Source organism: Barbatula barbatula (genome assembly GCF_947034865.1).
Source record: "Barbatula barbatula genome assembly, chromosome: 17".
Taxonomy (NCBI): domain Eukaryota; kingdom Metazoa; phylum Chordata; class Actinopteri; order Cypriniformes; family Nemacheilidae; genus Barbatula; species Barbatula barbatula.
Genome location: NC_136780.1, coordinates 18,890,181 through 18,909,375, shown reverse-complemented (window position 1 = coordinate 18,909,375; position 19,195 = coordinate 18,890,181). Strand labels below are relative to the sequence as shown.

General features: G+C 40.5%; 2 protein-coding genes across 2 annotated transcripts; both read right to left on the bottom strand.

Annotated features, from left to right (window-relative positions):
* Nucleotides 1–2,690: 2,690 nt before the first annotated feature.
* Nucleotides 2,691–14,037, bottom strand: dhx35 (DEAH-box helicase 35). Its single transcript, XM_079477865.1, has 21 exons — nucleotides 13,725–14,037; nucleotides 13,329–13,456; nucleotides 11,999–12,091; nucleotides 11,843–11,920; nucleotides 11,662–11,766; nucleotides 11,334–11,395; nucleotides 11,091–11,160; nucleotides 10,952–11,011; nucleotides 10,533–10,645; nucleotides 10,088–10,184; nucleotides 9,062–9,220; nucleotides 8,731–8,941; nucleotides 8,301–8,425; nucleotides 7,762–7,816; nucleotides 7,494–7,684; nucleotides 7,335–7,412; nucleotides 5,524–5,653; nucleotides 5,291–5,372; nucleotides 5,101–5,172; nucleotides 4,915–5,026; nucleotides 2,691–4,167 (listed from the first exon to the last, which is right to left on the bottom strand). Exons 1-21 carry the CDS (start codon nucleotides 13,762–13,764, stop codon nucleotides 4,129–4,131), a joined length of 2,100 nt encoding a protein of 699 aa, XP_079333991.1. The 5' UTR covers nucleotides 13,765–14,037; the 3' UTR covers nucleotides 2,691–4,128.
* Nucleotides 14,038–14,098: 61 nt separating this feature from the next.
* rab5if (RAB5 interacting factor) lies at nucleotides 14,099–18,480 on the bottom strand. The gene is made up of 4 exons (XM_079478712.1): nucleotides 18,191–18,480; nucleotides 17,864–17,967; nucleotides 17,658–17,787; nucleotides 14,099–15,393 (listed from the first exon to the last, which is right to left on the bottom strand). The coding sequence occupies exons 1-4, from the start codon at nucleotides 18,296–18,298 to the stop codon at nucleotides 15,352–15,354; spliced, it is 384 nt and encodes a 127-aa protein (XP_079334838.1). The 5' UTR covers nucleotides 18,299–18,480; the 3' UTR covers nucleotides 14,099–15,351.
* Between the last annotated feature and the right edge of the window lie 715 nt (nucleotides 18,481–19,195).

Here is a 19,195-nt window from a genome sequence, read left to right as displayed (position 1 = left end):
GCATTAATCATAACCAGGCGAGTGTAAAATTCAATTGCCTCCCTCTATCCATTTAGAGAGTAGAAGCCTCAAGGCCAGCCTTGTACTACTTCACCCGAGGAAGAGAGAGAGAAAATAAATAAAGAAAGAAAGAAAGAAAGAAAGGAAGAACGAAGAAGCCCTCTGCCTACACTTCATCAGAAGGCTCTGGCTCATAATAAATGGAGTGTCTGTGCGGTGGAGTTGTGCCATCAGAAACTCGCGCTCTCTCTATCCATTTAATCCGCGCGGCGCGGGTCAGGGCACGAGCATCCGCGCCGCCTGCTTCCCTCAGTCATGCTGTAAACTACCTTTTAGAAATTGTTTCTCAATAAGAAATGATCAGTCCATTTATCTGCGGCAGACGGGACTGTCTCCTTGCCCGGACCTCACATATTTTTCGTTTGACCCGATCAGGGCAATAAACTAGAGCGAGACACTTTGGATTTGTCACCGGGCTGAGAGCTGGGGGGCTCAACGACTGATTACATCCCTCTCTCCACGAGCGGGCGCGACATACAGCCTAACACCTTCAATACCTTACACAAGCTAGTAACTGTCCTTACGGAGCCTATGTATTCATAGACCTGGCTCGAGTTTTTAACAATTAATTATAACATTCACTACATCCTTTACGCACATATAAGCATATAGGTTTGGTTCCAAAATGAGATCACCTAAAATCATGTTTTTATTATGTTATCATTGTGTTTTATTGTGATAGTTAGCTGTATATTTTAGTTATTATGGTTTAAATCAAAACAAAACAACTTCAGTTTGATTGATATTAATTGCAATGGAGGATAAAAAACATGATTTTTTAAAGACAGAGTTATATCTCTTTTTGGAACCAAACTCTTCACAAATGTGTGTGTGGTGACAGTGGTCAGTTTCCAATGAGTATTATGTAAATATTACTCAAATAATTATCATAAGCAGCATGTTTGCACTAAATCACTATTTGTTGATATATCTGTTTTTGATATCCATCATTTTATATATATATATATATATATATATATATATATATATTGTACTATTATGATCCTTAAGATCATTTTTGCATGAGTTATGAGTTTGGGCAAATGCATGAATTATTGGTCTCTATGACACCAAGATCATTCACAAAACTTCTCTAATATGGCAATTATTATCATTTTTTAATTGTAGTTACATTTAAATTTTTTATCAGACGCTTGTATCCAAAGCGACTTACAGATGAGGTGAACAATGGAAGCAATTGGAACAATATAAGGACAACAAAAAGTATCATATAGCCTACCGCAGTATACAGAGATAAGTTATTTTTGAAAGAGAAGAAAAGAGATAGAAGTCAGAACTGATGGGTCAGGTATTGACGGAAGAGATGTGTTTTCAGACGATTCTTAAAGATGAATAGAGAATCTGATCTTGTAGCAGCGGGCAGATCGTTACACAAATGTGGAGATCCAGAGAAGGTGCCCGAGAGAGATTCTTTCCCTTTTTGGGATGGCATCACAAGACGTTGTTTGTTTGCAGAGCGCAGGGATCTGGCGGGTACATAAACATGCATACGCCAGTGAAGATAAGGGGGTGCCAAACCAGTGGTGGTCCTGTAGACCAGCAGCAGTCTTGAATTAACTATATGAGCACTTTCCAAGATGTTGACATTTTTAGTTTTTAACAACCAATCAATTCAGTTTTATTTTATTTATATAGCGCTTTTCACAATTGTCATTGTTGCAAATATGCTTCACAACTGAAATAAAAAATAAAGACATTATACTGTATTAAGATACAATGATATTAATGCAAGTTTTTTTTTATTAACTGAAATGCAGAAACTGTCAATTATTACATTTAGGTTAAAATATTGTTCTCAAGGCTGGAAACCTAAAATTGCAATAGACCAGAACAATTAGCAATAATACTAAAACATGAAAGAATAAAGTTGTTAAATGTGAATTTTGTCTATATTAATGGATTAAGCAAAGGCAGCAGTCTCCCAGTGAGTTTAACTCCACTATAGATGTGTACTGTGTGTGTAAGAGTGGAGAGAATAAACCTTGGGAGAGACCAAACTCAGCCGGGAGAGCCAGTTCTCCTCTGGCATTTTAAAACACCACTGCTGCAACTACAGCGAGAATGATCACTGTAAACTGAGAGGTTCTGGATGACTGTAGGTTGTGGCTGTAGTCATCATCACGCTGCGTACACACCGTGAGTCACTGTGTGTAACCAGACTCTTGCTGTGAGGTGGTTAGGTTGTGTTCCTAGGCCCGGCTGCTCCAGCAACAGCCACAAAAGTCGCTCATCATACGCATGAAGTTGAGCCATTCCTGTCAACCACCGTCACTGCCGTGCCACCGCTGAAATGAACGAGACCACGCGGCTCTGCCGCTGCCAGGCACTGGCGGTGTGAACAGGGCGTTTGCCCATCATCACAATCTTGTGTGTCTTTGGGAACCCAAAAAAAACTGATATTAGCTTAGAGGCCGCTCATAGAAAGTATAAGGAGGTTACACAGTATGCTTGAGGTGTGTGTATGTGTGAAGAATATGAATATGAAATGAAAACGAAATGACTGGTATTCAGCCGTCTCATGTTGTAAGGTTGCTCAAGTGATTGATCCAGAATGAGGACCCATAGCACGTCAACGGAAACACATTTAAAAATCTAATCGGAGTTTGTCTGAATATTGTAATATAACACACATGAAGAGGAGCAGTGACATCTGCTGGTGAATTTCAGATGCCACCGAAGCGTCAATACAACTTACAGTTTCTAACCAACAACAAGGCATTGTTTGATGACAAAAACAATGGTTTGGTGCTTCTCTTTTAGTATTTCCTTCATTGTTTTATGGTTTAAATGAACTTTCACCATTCAATAATGAAAGGAGAGAGAAGTATTCATTTGTAAGGCAGCACAAGTTTTGATTCATTTTCAATCTCAAACGAGAATATATTAAAAAGTAACCATGAAATACTGCAGATCATGTTTGTATGAACATAAGGCTTTATTCGACTATATGCTGTCCAGAGCTTTAGAGAGAGAGAAGCATTAGGACAAAGACGGTTTTGTGGTACGATTACATTTTGCACATGTAACAACACATGTTCTACATCTAAAGAAGTTGTTTCCCTGTAAAAGGTTTTGTCGAAAGACTTCAGTGAGCATGCAGGAGTTGTATGAACTGGTTTCACACGAATCTAATTTGACCGGGTCAAAGCTAAATCTACAGGACTGAATACATACTATACATCCATGTATACTGACGTGAAGAGATTTGGCAAAGGTCATAAAAAAGCAGATTGATTGTTTATTGTAAATTGATGTGAACTATTTCACTTTTCTTTGGAAGTCTTTGTTTTTAAAGAGAATCGTACACAGTTGGCAGAGGACAGAAAACAAGCCAACATGACACAAAGTTTGCCACGTTCAAGTGTAAAGAACATTACATTCGTGTGACGCACACTCGGCACTCCCATCGGTTTCCGTTCCTTTTTATCTTTGCTTGTATTTTGTTTTATAAAATAAACCCCTCCCTGAGGCAAACGTCATTCACTGTGCTATTCACTCACCGTACATGAAGAACTAGTCATGGCTCATCTTTCCTTAGGAAATGACTCAATGAAACGAATAACTACACCTAATTTACACAGTGCAGAACAAGGCTCATTTTTAAGGGGGGATATAAAAATGGCACTTCATCGTCACATGCTGACAGTGTAACTATACGCTCTATGGCACATCCCATGTACAGCAGGTAATGCTCCATGACTTCATCGTATCTGGCACATCATGGTAAAAAGGCCACTACGTTTGAACTACACAGTATTTCTCCGATGAAGGTTTGAAATCATTGTTGTAATATTGGATATTAATATGATAGGTAAGGGTTCGTGCATCCTGTCCGTTAATCCATCAACAGAAAACAGGTTTTCACACTCGCATAGAGAACAAGGAAAAAGTCAAGTTATTCCCATGGCTCTCTACCTTCACTAAACACCTATTAAACGCGGTAATAATGGCCGCGAGAGTGATACATTTATACACAGAAAAGTCACGCAGTGTTCCAAATGTATTCACGGTTTCTCATTCATCGAGTGTTCGTCTGTCCGGCTCCCATCACAAGACTTTGGCCCGTTTGCTGTTCAGAGATCCATGCTACGAGACAAACGAGAGGAAAACATTCACAACTGATCTCTTCATTTATGTAGACATGCTATATGCTATAGACAGTTCCACTTTCCATTTGACCTTCATATAGTCTAATGACATATGCAATGTCTAATGTGTATAGATAAAACCACCATATCAACTTATCGACAAACAGTGTTGTTCTTTTCCTGAAAAGTAGGGGTTCTGGATGTACGAGGTTTCTGCCCGACAGCATACGTTTGCCTGGCCGGGGGGCGGCTTGAGAATTATAATTTTAAAAACACATTTAACTTAACACTGCATATAGGACTTTATAGTCTGTTTAATATCTGACCTGTTTCTCTCTCCTTATCTTATATGTGTGATTCTTAGTGATAACCACTGTGTGTGTGTGTGTGTGTGTGTGTGTGTGTGTGTGTGTGTTTGAATCGGTGTGTGTCTGTCTTCTGTGTTTTCACCTCTTTTGTTTTAACTTACATAACCTTCTATGTTTTGCTTATAGTCAATATGTTTCGTGTAAAGCTGCTTTGTAACAATGAATATTGTTAAAAGCGCTATATATATATAAAGTTGACTTGACAGCATCAATATGTAAATAAGCTGATGAACCAGACTTCAGATTTAATAAGCACGTTCTGAAGCTTTGAAAGCATGCAAACGTTAGTTTTTAAAATACAGTCAGCGCAGAAGAAACCACATCCACTCCAGAACCATTTCTGAGTGCAGGTCCAGGATCAGTTTGGCGTGTCTTACCTTGGCCTGTTTGTAAAAGTGAGGAGCCAGCTCCACCATCCAGGAGGACTCTACCGCCGTCACATCTCGCATGTAGTACTTGCTGGTCTGAACCAACTCATTGAAGACGACCCTGAGACACGTCATGTTCTGTTAGTACTACATGATTTCTTTGACTGAATAAAAGCACTCAGATGAAGCATGTACCATTTAGGGGGCTTTTCTCCATACAGCACAGAGTCGGGATGGATGTGCAGTTCTCGGTCATCTCTTAGAGTCCTGCGCATGACAAACAAACGCTGTCAAATACACACCGCATGTACATCAAGATTAACAGAAGAATACTGATACGAGCTGCGGAAAGAAATCAGAAGGTTTCCAGCTCTGGATTACTGACCTGTAGGAGCCGGAGTGATGCATGCGCGCTGCGTTGGCAAAAAATCCTGAAACCACACATCTGAGAATCACGTCCGGGTCACCTAGAGAGCAGAGAGACGAATGAGAAATCTCGGAAACGAAAACAGATGTATACCAACAGACAGCGAGTCAAACTGATGAAACAAGGGTCCACATGACAATAAGACACGCCCATACTGATACGTCACACAGGCCAGAGAGATGACAACTGACCTTCACTGGACGTTCGAGGGACCTTAAACTTGTTGAGCAGGTGTCGCAGCTGTTCGCGTATGGTCATGGCACGCAGGAGACCCTTGTAGTTGAGGAAGCGGTCCTGACACCATTGAGAACTCTTCTGATGCTACGGGACAAATTCATGAACATGCTTGAAACGGTCAGATCCGTTTAAACCAGTCCTATTGTAATTCAAACGGTGTGAGGGCTTAGAAAGATGCAAACTAGACACGCGCATATATATCGGCCAATAATATATAGTAGCTACATCAGTCAATACATCACTCGAAAAAAGTTTTTCACACTATCAGTCGATCAGGGCGATATGTAAGCAAGTCATTACGGCCTGGTTTCACAGACACGGCTTAGCTAAGGCCAGGACTATGCCTTTGTAAAATTGACAAATATCTTCATTTCACTAAGAGGACGAATCAACGGCACTGATATATATATTAAGTTATTTCTGGCTAAGTTATATTCAGTTAAGACAGCTCACATATTTCTTTTAGTCTGAGACTAGCCTTAAACGAACTGTTCGCCCAAAAAATAACCCTAACGCAGAGAAAGATATTTGTAAGAACGTTAGCAATTTTCAGATCTGTGACATCATCCACTACCATATATTTTGTTGTTCTGTTGGCCAAAAAGTGAGATATTTTGGAACACAACCCGTTCTGGGACACCTTTGACTACCATGTCATGTCCTACTATGGCAGGCAAAGAACAGAACAAAGAAATGTATATAGGTTAGAAACAACGAATAATTTATACAGATATGAAATGACATGAGGGTGAGTAAATAATGACAGAATTTTTGGGTGAACTGTCACTTTACGCCTTGTCTGTGAAACCAGGCCTATATGAACGAATGACATTCAGAAAGTTCCGAAATATTTATTTGATCTTCAAAACCAGCAAATATCGTTTGACAGCAAAGGGTTTCCATTAGAGATGCTGCATCGGAACCCATATCATGCTTAGTATCGGTGCAGCATCTCTAATGGAAACCCTTTGCTGTCAAACGATATCAAGCACGACTACACACAACATTAATGTTTTAAAATTATACTTGTAGATTCTAATCATTTCACGTTTCATTTCCAATTGAAAGTAGAAACAACATAAAGACAGTCTGTTTCTTTAAATGCCATCACATTTGAATGAAAACCTGCATCCGTATGAAATCGGCTTTTCTTCATTTTAACATGAATTACAGCCACTCAACGCTGAAGTGTAATTGAGAGCTATCAGTATAAGGCTTTAGAAAACGTTGAATCTGTGCCCTTCCACCTCATTTGAAGTCAGACACATTAGTGACAAGTGTCCCAGAAGCAGGTTTAAAGGAGCAATGTAGAGATTTAAGAGCTGCCACTAGACGCAGATCTGTCATTCCCATTTTCACAACTCTATGCATTCATGTGCGACTTTATCTTACCCGTCGACACGATGGCCTTCATGACATAATCTTGTGTGTTTTTCTTCATTCGAGCACGAAAGAAAACAAAATTCTGGTGCTCTGTGAGACAAGAGATTCGCCAACAGCTGAAGCTGGAAGCTGTCTATCTATACCAGACCCGTCCGTCAAAGCAACTTTTTCAAAGCCTTTGCATGAATAAGAGTGTGATCATATAATGTAAGGATGACGGAAACAACGGATAAAATATTTGTTTAATCTGAAGAAATGCATCGCATGCGTTAAATGTATTATTTTTGACAGCAGTCGTATTTAAACAGGCCTTGTATATTGCAGGGTTGCATTAATGACTAGAAAAAAGAAATCCCCAAAAGAGATGAAACGAAGGCATTACCTTTATGAAGGCTTCATAGATATTCAGCATGGTGAGATGATCTCCCTCAGCCACGGCAAACTTTCGGTGCTCACGCGCCTATACGTCACACAGAGACATGTGCATGTAAAACACGTATTAAAGGCTAGAAATGACTGACACCTGAATGAAAATGCCTACGGCTGCTTTCTTCTGATTGTGCGGCACCACAAAAATGTTTTGAATTTGCATCATGGCCGCAATGGTGACGATCTCTTTGGAGCAGGCGAAGTTCCCCGATTCCAGCAGCATCTTGGCAAACATGGGGCTGAGGGGAAACTCGGCCATGCGAAGGCCCATCGGGTCCGTGAGACGCCCGTACTGATCTAGACCTGAGAGAACGAGAGCTTACCACATGACAACATCATCCACGTGAAATGATGAAACCGTGTGCGCCGTGTCCACCTACCTCCAAGCGCATAGAGCAGCTCCAGAGCCTGAACCATAGACTGAGCCGGCGGAGGCTGAAAAACATTGCAACACACATCAGAAAAACACAGACTAAAGAAACACCTCAAACTCTAGAAGAGCAGTGATGCAGAAATGTGTTCAGACACGGAGAAAACATGACCAGACCACTCGATTTACTGTCGGTTTTAAGTAAAATCATCATTTTGGTTTCTTTCTGAAGTATTAGTTTTTATTTGCATTGTCAAACACTACATCATACATCAACAACCAAAAGCGGTTTCATGCTACATCCACAACTATGAAAAGTACACTTGAGTACTTGAGGTTTGACCACAGAGGCACTCGGCCGTAGTGCTGTCCGTTTACTTTAACTTTAAACATTCTGTACGTAAACTAACTTATCGCTTAGTGACAAATGACCCAATGAGAGCGGAAGTACATCATTGACACAACATGCAGAAATGAGGTTTAAAGGTCAAACGGAAGCGGTCTCTTCGTTTTTTCCGTGGCTGTGTGTTGTCAGTAGGTGGCGCTCACAGAGAGAAAGCTGAACCGGAGGACGTTGTCAATGCCCAGCGCTTTCAGCTGCAGAATGACAGGAGCCAGATTGGAGCGCTGCATTTCTGGCACTGTAGACGCGGGTAATTTCTGGAAATCCTCCTCTGTTTATCCATATAAACACAGAGAGTACAGAACACTGTCGATTAGTTCTTTCATTTTACAGAATGTTACACAAGAACCACTGCGCTGGATATTTCAGCAGTATATTGTTTGATTTTAACCTTGCCTCATATGAGTATTTGTAACCCCAGCAAAAAAAAGAATGGATCTGTAAGTAGGAAGGTACATTGCGCGATATATTATCACTGCTATTCATGTAATTTTACTTTTTGAGTAAGAATAAAAGCATCTGCCAAATGCAGAAATGTAAATGTAATGTTTTGCGTCACACTATAACCTGGAATACCTGTGTAGAGACGGAAACATTTCCCCGCGCGGTTCCGTCCGGCTCTTCCAGCCCTCTGACAGGCGGAGGCTTTAGAGATGGGCGTCACGATCAGTGATTCGATGGCTGTTCGGGGATTATATGCTTTCAGCTTGACAAAAGCACAGTCAATGACAAACACTATGCCATTAATGGTGATGGACGTCTCGGCTATATTAGTGGCAACCACCACCTGAAACCAGATGAAAAGATGCAACACTCCATGAAAACAACATCCATTTGATATGAACCAGCATCACATTCATATTCCGTTCTGTAGACTTCTTTCCTCAACTACAAATGTGTGTTTTACCTTTCTGACAGTAGGGGGCATCCTCTCAAAAACTCGCATCTGTTCTTTATAAGGCAGACCCGCGTACATAGGCAGCACACAGAGATGTTTCTTCATGCCGTAGCGGGACAGAGTTCGGGCCTGTTCCTGGAGCATGGACACCACCTTCTCCACCTCCTCCTGCACATGCAGAGCATTTCAATGACACGAATGACAAGGCTCAGGGCTTCCATACCCCGGAAACGCACACAATATGTACAGTTAGGGTGATCCAGGTTTACTAAATGTAGTCTTTAACACACCAACAGCAGAGAAAGAGCCACATCAAATTTTCTAGTTGTGGATCACTGTGGTGTTGTGATTCATATTCAAGTCTTGTTTTTTATGGAGTATTCTGGTGTTGATTATGAATGATTTATCCGTGCAGGTCATTCTCTTTTGAAAATTCATAAGCTGTGATGTAAATATGTAAATATGCACTTCCGCCCTTTTAGTGGTTATGTTTTTCTCTGACGACGTCTGCTAAAATCTCCGAAAGTTAAACCACTTCCACTCTCGCAGGGCTGAGGTCATTTGTCACCAAGCGATGAGGATATGTTGAACAGACAGCACTACAGCTGAGCATTGTTGAGTTCCTCTGGTGCCCCAAGAGCAAAACGTTACTTAGTACGCTACGTGTGCCGGATGAGACCGAGACCAAACGTGGAAGCAATCGAGTCAATTCTGTTTTACTCTCTAACGCGTCAGAATACTGAAGACAATCGGCACTTCCGTTTAACTGGGACTAACACCGTGTCCACATCGGACGCGACGCGACATGACAACCTGCTTGTTCTTGATGGGTTTGTTATGTCTTGCAGCTGCACATCCAGCGTGGACAAAATGTAACATGATATGGGTTCAGATGCATTTCTGATGTGTTTGTCGTGTTGTTTTATGCTGATCGCGTCCGGTGTAGACACGGTGTTAGCATAATTCCGGCATATGTTTCAGGACAGACGGGTGAAATCCTTTTCATATGGAGATGTTTGGTGTGCAAGCACACACCTGTCCTGTGAGAAAGGCCAGCACGTCACCATCATCCTCCGTCTCATGAATCTTCAGCACAGTTTCCACAGTGGCCTTCACATAGTCCGGCACGGGACTGCAGAGAAAACCTTTGAAAATGAGTCGTTTTCATCTCTATTTACACAAAAAGGTCAGGCCACACAAAACAAGCCAAGGGTTAAATACATGATGTTTCTTGCAGTGTGTTTCAGCTTCACATTAGCCCTGTTTTCACAAGATGCATCCAGCAAAGAAAGTTTTGATCTGAATCCCACAGAAAGCTCCATTCCACAAATAAATAAAAGTTAATCATGTGAACATGCATAAGACGGTTGAAACAATGGCACCGTAACGGAAGCCATGGAATTTAAGTGTGCCGGCCAGGCAGTGTACTTCTGTATTAGTTCTGGCAGGGGTCCATCTTCTCTTTATATAAAACACTCACCTGACGGTGTAGAAGATATCCACAGGGAAAGTTCGGCCCTCGACGGTCAAAATGCCACAGGTGTCTTTACTTGAGTCTCCAGACTCATTTAGGTTGAAGAAATCTTGAAATTTCTGTCAGATACATAACTGTATTAGATCATCCCATCCCTCAATACTGTCACTGATCATCAGATGACGTCAGCCCAGCGTTAAATGAGCTTCACTGTAAACGCATCAATCACTTCATCAACAGTATTTTATAAAGATGGCTGTGATATGTCATTTTTCATTCCTCAGATTTATTTGAATCATCATCATCATCATCATTACTGTTCAAGACAGAGAGGGAGAAGAGATGGAGAATGCCGAACTGTATTCCCTTCGGAAGAGATGAAGATCTCTCGGTTCTGTTTCTCAGGGCTGCGCGCTCACACATACCTTGGCATCCAGGGTGGCCGAAGCTACAATCAGACGCAGATCTCTCCGCTTCTTCTGAATCTGTATGAGAAAAAAACCTTCAATCACAGGGACACGCTCGCATGTGACCGAGACGTCAGCACTGAAAAGAAATTCTTACCTTCTTCAGAAGCCCAATGGTGATGTCGGTGTAAAGCGTCCTCTCGTGAGCCTCGTCCAACATTAACACACTGCAGAACAACACATGACAGCACATGACACGACAGCCACGAGCCGCACAATCCGTCTGGTGTATAGGTGTACAGTTCACTTCATCAAGCAAATCATTGAAGGTGAATAAAACATGTTGCTTGATGACAAAATATATTAGACACAATAAAGGAGTTTAAAGGAGCAGTATTACCTGTATTTCTTTAACAGAGGGTCAGACATCATCTCCCGAACCAACATCCCGTCTGTCAGAAACTGAACAACACAAAGAAGTGGGAATGAAAAGAATCCTAAACAGAGATTCAGAGACTCTGCAGAGCTTTGGTTTAGAGCAGCTCTTCTCAAAAAGACTGCAACACAGACACATACAATCAACATGATTTGCAGGTTTGACTTGTGTTATATGAAGAGAGCGATCAGGACGTCCTTCATTATTCTTTGGGTGCTGGGATGCATCCACTATGTCACTGCGTGTGTGCGTGCATGCATGCGCGCGTGCGTGCGTGTAGAGAAATGCCTACTTTAATCCGTGTAGACTGGGGGTCGGAGCAGTCATCAAACCTGATGCTGTAGCCCACTTCATGGCCTAGGAACGCCCCTCTCTCTTCTGCTACACGAGCGGCCACCTGTACACACACACACGGTAAACTTCACGTCTCGGAGCGATCTCACGGAGGAGAAATGACAAGAGCGGATACATACAGATGTAGCTGCCACACGTCGAGGCTGAGTGACACCGATCACTTTCCCTTCTGCCGCCCATCCGGCCTCCAACAAATACTAGCAGAACAAAACACCTCGAGTTACATGACTGAAGGATTCTGGGAAAATGGGAAGCATTTCTGCCTCTTGACGAACCTGTGGAATCTGTGTGCTTTTCCCACATCCGGTTTCTCCGACAATCACCACAGTCTGGAAACTTTCCACCAGATAGAGGATATTGTTTCTGTGCTGCATACAAAACAAACAACAACACTTATGATCAACAACACATGAGGACAAATTCTGCTTCAGTTAGTCTCACAGACACCAGAAGACATTTTGTATCATTGTCGAAGCAAGCGTATTTCAGACTGAAGCTTGAACATTCTTACATACTAATGATCATATCTGTGACATCATCTCATCACTTTGGTTTCTAGACTCTCAACTGTCCCAGACTGTATTTTAATGCAACTTTATACTACATGCTCAAAATGTACACTTAAGGGAGGGTGATTTCGTCTCTTTTTATTAGGTCTGTCTCATGCGGAGCACGGTGTCTGTCTGGGTAACACCTGGTGTGCATACAGTCTCTCCAGATGAAGTTTATTTGTGTTCTGAACAGTCAGTGAAATGTTTTTTGGACACACGTACTGTCCCGTGAAGTGTGTTGCTGCAGTAAAGCTATATTCTGCTGGCACCATTAAAAGCACATTTCAAACATGCAATTAAATGAGTTCAATGCAACACAAACACCATTTCTATAAATCATCTTCGTTTAAGCCTCAAACACATACCGCAGGTCAGGTCTTTAGTGACCCGCGGCATCGTTCAAATGTTGATGTTTGTTTTGAGCCAGTGTGCTGATGGAAGACCTAACCATGAACCATTATAATATTTCTAGCAGAGCAAGTCAGGTTTGGATTTGTTGGTCTTTGAAAGAAAACATGATGCTCACCTTGGTGTGCTAAGAAAATGTAAATATCAATGGGAATATACCTGGGAGATATTTTACTGATAAGAATACCTATCAATAATTGTGACCAGGGTGTATTAGAGAAGAAAAAAATCATAATGTGAACACCTTGTTATAAAACACACATCAGTAGGCAGGCAGGCAGCCACACAGAAATGACCGGAAAATGTGGTGCCAAGGTTTACTGTCTGCTTCATATTCAACATTATAGGATTTAGCCTAGAAGATTTCATAGATTGTCAGATTGACAGATACAACTGTACATTTATATTTAAAATATTGATGTTTGTTTTGTTGTACTCATTACTCACAGTCTGGTTTCTTCCCATAATACCCATTTTACAATACTTACAGTGGATTTAGAAGTAATTGTGCAAATAATATTATTAAAAGTCTCACTTGTTTAAATCTGTACTCAAATGGCAAACCTTTCTTATGGCCTAGTGTTTTTCTTTCCATTGTATTTCTCCATCAGTCATACACAACATTGTGTGAAGATGTCAGTGGTACCTTGAAGACTGGCAGTCTCTGCCTCTGTTTCTCTATTGAGAGAGCAGTGTGTGGATTATAGATGATGGGAGATCCGGTGGTCTCGGTGGACAGATCCCTCTCCTCTCGCACACCGGGAGCATCAGAGCCTGTGAAACATCAATCAAAACAATCCCGATCAGTCCCGTTACGAACATTTGTACACGTACGGCAATACACATCGTTAACCGAAGTCTCATACACGTTTACTATGGTGAAAGCATGATGGTGACATGTGATGAAGGGTGACGGCAGCTACAATGGATCTGGATGTTGTGACCGTGCTACTGCAGCACTACACGCACACACTCTCCGGATAAATAAAACACAAATACAGATGAATTATCGGGCTTGTGAAAGATGTGCTGTGAATGTTACCGGGCTTCCAGAATTTCACGGTGGAGTGGGGCGCCGCCATGATGCTATACGTCACTGACGTCACCAGAGCGTTGCATTTTACCTCGAGCGCGAGAGGGCGACCTAGACCGCTTATGTCATCGACTCATTTAATTAGGAAAAGGCTAAATAACTTTCGTCATCATTAAAACACTACTGTTTATTCCTTTACTTATATTGTTAGTTTGACCAGTGTTTATTAGTTAATGGTCTTCATCGTGCAATTGTGTTGAATTGAATTGTTTGAAAATAAAAAACAGCCAACATTACGCAATGTATGGATAAAAGCGCACAGCTTATTTACAGCTTGTTTTTCAGGGAGTAAAGGGGGCCAAGGAGGTCCCCAATGCAATAGTCCTTCACTATTAGAAATAGAAATTCACAATTTTTCAGTGAATGGAGCAAAACACTGTACTTATTAAATGATGAAATACTGCAAAGTTGACAAGCACTTGAGATATTTGCGACAAACATAAAGGATGACTGCTATTAATGATATACGGCAAGAAAATCACAAAATATGGAGATGCAAGTGTAGTGGAACTGGTAAGGTTTTGGGTTTTAACAATCTATGACAATCGCCAGCTTGAAGTTTCAGCAAGAACTCACAACAACCCAATGTCACCACCTTTGTTTTGTCGTAATATTTGAAATATGTTTTTTATTTTTAATATAACCTGGGTAAAGCGTGAGCAAAAAAAGCAAATAATCTAAATTTGAGTGTTTTATCGTACATTAAAACATTTGTGGGGCCAAAAATGAAAATTATGTCATTATTTACTATCCCTCCTGTCATTTCAAACCTTCATGACTTTCTTTCATCCGCAGAGCACAACATAAGATATAAATAAAAGGGTATCCGTCCAGCACTGGCACCCATTCACTTCTATTGAATGGACACAAAACCAATGCAAGTGAATGGGGTCCAGATAACATGAAATATTCTGCGGAAGTCATACAGGTTTGAATTGACAATATTTTTATCACTTTGAATCTGTCGATATAAGCACATAACAGAAAGCATTAATTAAATGTAACTACTACAACCTTAACGTAAACGTTTAACAAGAGTTCAAAACAGGTTTGTGGCAAACAATACCCACATTTTATTTTATACTTTAAAACATTCCAGCCAGAAAATAGTCTCTCTACAGCCTCAGTTGTGTCTTATGGATCATAACAAGCAGAACATTCACATTTCCGTGAATACGCTATTAAATACTGAAAAGTATGTTACATCGACGACATAAGAAAGGCATACAATACTTTAATACATCGCGGATGAATAGAATAAAATTGTACAGAATTTACACACTACTATTTGATTTACTAGTCAAAACAGAGTAAGACAATTTGTGTTGGAAGCTAATCGTGAAACATAAAATTAAGTTAACAGAAATAACAGTTTTAATCCATCAGCCATGGCAGTGCAGTGGACAAGATTAAAATTCAATGAGCCCTGGGTCGAGGAAGGTTATTCACATGTAGCCACTATGCAGCCGCTCTTCCAGGCTCATCTATGCTGCTGGTAACATAACAGTGCCTTGACGCTCCAGCCCTTCCGTATAACATTACATCAAATGTCTCTCGCCAGGTCTACGGCACATCCTCACTCGTAGTGTAGAGCCGTGTAGAATATTATCCAAACCACCTGACAACAAAAACAAATCAGCACTGTTTACATCACTGGAAATGTGTTAAAGATAGCACAGGTACGTCTGCTAAAGATCTGGAAAACATCTTAGAAACAGCTGTTGTACATCCATTCAATTTCAATTTTATTTATATAGCGCTTTTCACAATTTGCATTGTTCCAAAGCAGCTTTACAGAGGAAAAAAACGAAAAACACAAAAAAGGTAAAACACAGAACATGAATAGTTTAACTTGTTATAAAAAAGACCTAAATAATATCTAATGTCAGCAGTCTCCCGGTGGTTTATTTAGCATATTTTGCAGTGAATGCTTGGCTGAAAAGATGTGTCTTTAAACTAGATTTAAATTGGGCGAGTGTGTCTGATCCTCGAATAATATCAGGAAGGCTATTCCAGAGTTTAGGTGCTACGTATGAGAAAGCTCGACCCCCTTTGGTGGATTTAGTTATTCTAGGTATTATCAAAAGTCCTGAGTTTTGAGATCTTAGAGAGCGTGATGGGTTGTAGTGCTCTCGGGCACTACAACCCTTGCTCAAGGGCACCTCAGTCGTTTCCTGCCGGCCCTGAGGATCGAACTGCCAGCTTTCTGGTCACGAGTCCAACTCTCTAACCATCAGGCCACGACTGCCCCAGTGATTGAAAGAACTTTAAAGACAATACGATACTAATAACATTGTTATGTGATCGTATTTTCTGGTCCTGGTTAGAATTCTGGCAGCTGCATTCTGAACTAACTGTAGTTTGTTTATTGATGATGCAGCACAACCACTAACTAGCGCATTACAGTAGTTAAGTCTTGAGGTCCTAAATGCATGAATAAGCTTCTCCGCGTCAGCAACACACAACATTTCTTAGGTGGAAAAAGGCTAATATAACGCCTAGATATTTAAATGTATTTGTTGGAGTAACAGTACATCCTTCAACTAGAAGTTTATAATCAGAAATATTCGGTTTGCGTGTCTTTACTCTGATAAAGAATATTTCTGTTTTATTAGAATTTAAAAGAAGGAAATTACAGGTCATCCAATGTTTTATATCTTCAATGCACTCTGCCAATTTGGATAGCTGGGAGGAATCATCTGGTCTTGATGAGATATATAGCTCAGTTCAATTCAATTCAATTTTATTTATATAGCGCTTTTCACAATTTGCATTGTTCCAAAGCAGCTTTACAGGGGAAAAACGAAAAACCCAAGAAAGGGTAAAACACGCTACATGGTGTTTTATAAAAATCCAATTATTCTAGTAAATAATATCTATGTAAATCTGATTTATTTAGCATATTTGCATTAATTGAATGCTTGGCTGAAAAGATGCGTTTTTAATCTAGATTTAAATTGGGCGAGTGTGTCTGATCCTCGAATAATATCAGGAAGGCTATTCCAGAGTTTAGGTGCTACGTATGAGAAAGCTCGACCCCCTTTGGAGGATTTAGTTATTCTAGGTATTATCAAAAGTCCCGCGTTTTGAGATCTTAGAGAGCGTGATGGGTTGTAGTGTGATAGAAGCTCTGTTAGGTAGGTAGGGGCTAAACCCTTTAGGGCTTTATAAGTGATTAAAAGAACTTTAAAGTCAATACGATACTTAATGGGTAGCCAGTGAAGGGTTGATAAAATTGGGGTTATGTGATCGTATTTTCTGGACCTGGTTAGGACTCTGGCAGCTGCATTCTGAACTAACTGTAGTTTGTTTATTGATGATATATAGCTCAGTATCATCTGCATAGCAATGGAAGCTAATTCCATGTTTTTTAATAATGTTTCCGAGGGGCAGCATGTATATGGAGAACAGCACGGGTCCCAGAACCGATCCCTGAGGTAATCCATAATTTACTTGCGTTAGATTGGATGATTCCCCATTTAAATGGACAAATTGATGTCTGTCTGATAAGTAAGATCTGAACCATTGTAGTGCCTGTCCCTCAATACGGATATAATTGTGTATTTGAAATAAAAGTTTTTTCTTACAGTATGCTGTAACAGAAGGGGGCGTCACGATTCTTTCGTCCACACAGTGCATGTTTTCTATATATCCATTTTTTAATCTGCTAAATTTTGGGTTTTTATTTCTTGACAAGAATTTAAGCACCACAGTCCATTTTTAATACTACACTGTATCTGTCGTAACAGACTTCAGTTGAACAGATTTTAATTGCAAAACAGATATTCATTCCTGTACCACATTTCTCTTCCCAAATCGTGAGATTTACACTTCACTGTGGCTATGCCATGGTTAAAGCGCTTGTTTGTTAATAGATTTTACCAGGAACAAAGCGAAGGATGTCATAAAGCCTTCTTTGGTGAGCTCCCATGTTCCTCCGTACTCCTCCTCATCTACCTGCTGGAAACTGCTGAAGTACACATACAGAACTCCAGCGTTGATGACACAGAATCTGAAGGAAACATAGAAAGACGATCAAACATCGCTCAAGAAGACTCGTAAAAGTGAGACAGCACTGAAGTACTCACATGGCTAAACCCAGAAAGCCTTTCAGCGGCACGACGCCCCATATAACCCCCAGTATGATGGCGATAATTTGGCGAAACCAGTAGACGACATCTAAAAACTCATCCTGTGGAGATGTGAGGAAAAATGCATTCCAATGAAGAGATCGGTCACCAAAGCACACCACACAAAACTTCATCTTATAAAAACAACGTAAACACTTTAGATTAGATGGAGCATCATATAGCAAAGCCTCGACATGTTTGTGTGTGATGTGCCACAGAAAAGCAGACAGTAGACAGTAGTGTAGAGTAATGAAGTGTAAAGAGCTGCGGGTGCGAGTAACATACCTTCTCGCCCCACACCGCTTTACAGCTGATGGCTTTACTCCACGCGGACGGCTTCACTCCTCCGTTAGACACGTGCAGCTCTTCTTTCCGCCTCGGGTTGCTCGTCATGTCTGCTGTCTGTATGAAGTCGATCAAACTCGCGCTTTCTTCAATCAAGCCTCAATGTGTTTTGTGAGATCTGCAGTCGATCAGATTCTCCACACGTTGAAAATGACGCTGCGCATGCGCACAGGAGTCATGACCTTGCCAGCGCCTCCAATGAGCAAATGCGACGTCTTTCACGCTCAGCCAATGAGAACGCAGAATGGCTCTCACGTCTAATCGAGCTGTGCCATCTACAGGTGAGTGATGGTAATGGTAACACGAGACGGTCATCAATAGGCTTCTATCCAAATTCGTATTTTGTACAAAGTATAACAATCAGCTCATTAGCATATTCGCGTAATTCCTCCTAGTACGTTTGATTAAGATTAATAATCAGATATTTCCATTTTAGGAAAAGACTGTCAGGGACGTATTTTTTCTTTACACAATAAATCCACATAAATCTGTGAAATCGGCACAGGCGTCTTGAGTGTGATGGGTGCGACGCTTTTGTCGGTTTTGTCATCACCACTTTTTAAAAGTATAACACACTCAATACAGAACTTGTGTATATGAAGAGATTGCTTCCAAAATGAGAAAATTGAAAAAATTGAAAAATAAATCAATATACAGTGTTTTTTTTTTATTGTGCATCACAATTAATATCTATCAGACTGCAGTCGTTTTGTTTTGATTTAAGCCATAATAACTCAAAAAATACAGTTAACTAACACAAAAAAACGCAGTATTTTATCTAATTTAAACTAAACACACACACACACACACACACACACACACACACACACACACACACACACATATATATATATATATATATATATATATATAACCTAATTATGAAACGACTTTGAACTTAATCTCTTTGTCATTTTTTTGTGACAGAAATTGCACTTAATTGAC

Coding starts and splice junctions, on each gene's coding strand:
- dhx35 (XM_079477865.1), bottom strand. CDS start 13,764: ATGGCGGCGCCCCACTCCACCGTGAAATTCTGGAAGCCCG. Junction 13,457..13,724: donor CGTGAAATTCTGGAAGCCCG/GTAACATTCACA, acceptor GATGTTTCACAG/GCTCTGATGCTCCCGGTGTG. Junction 5,654..7,334: donor TCTATGAAGCCTTCATAAAG/GTAATGCCTTCG, acceptor TTTGTCCCGTAG/CATCAGAAGAGTTCTCAATG.
- rab5if (XM_079478712.1), bottom strand. CDS start 18,298: ATGACGAGCAACCCGAGGCGGAAAGAAGAGCTGCACGTGTCTAACGGA. Junction 17,788..17,863: donor GGCTTTCTGGGTTTAGCCAT/GTGAGTACTTCA, acceptor TGTTTCCTTCAG/ATTCTGTGTCATCAACGCTG. Junction 15,394..17,657: donor CATCCTTCGCTTTGTTCCTG/GTAAAATCTATT, acceptor TTTTGTTGTCAG/GTGGTTTGGATAATATTCTA.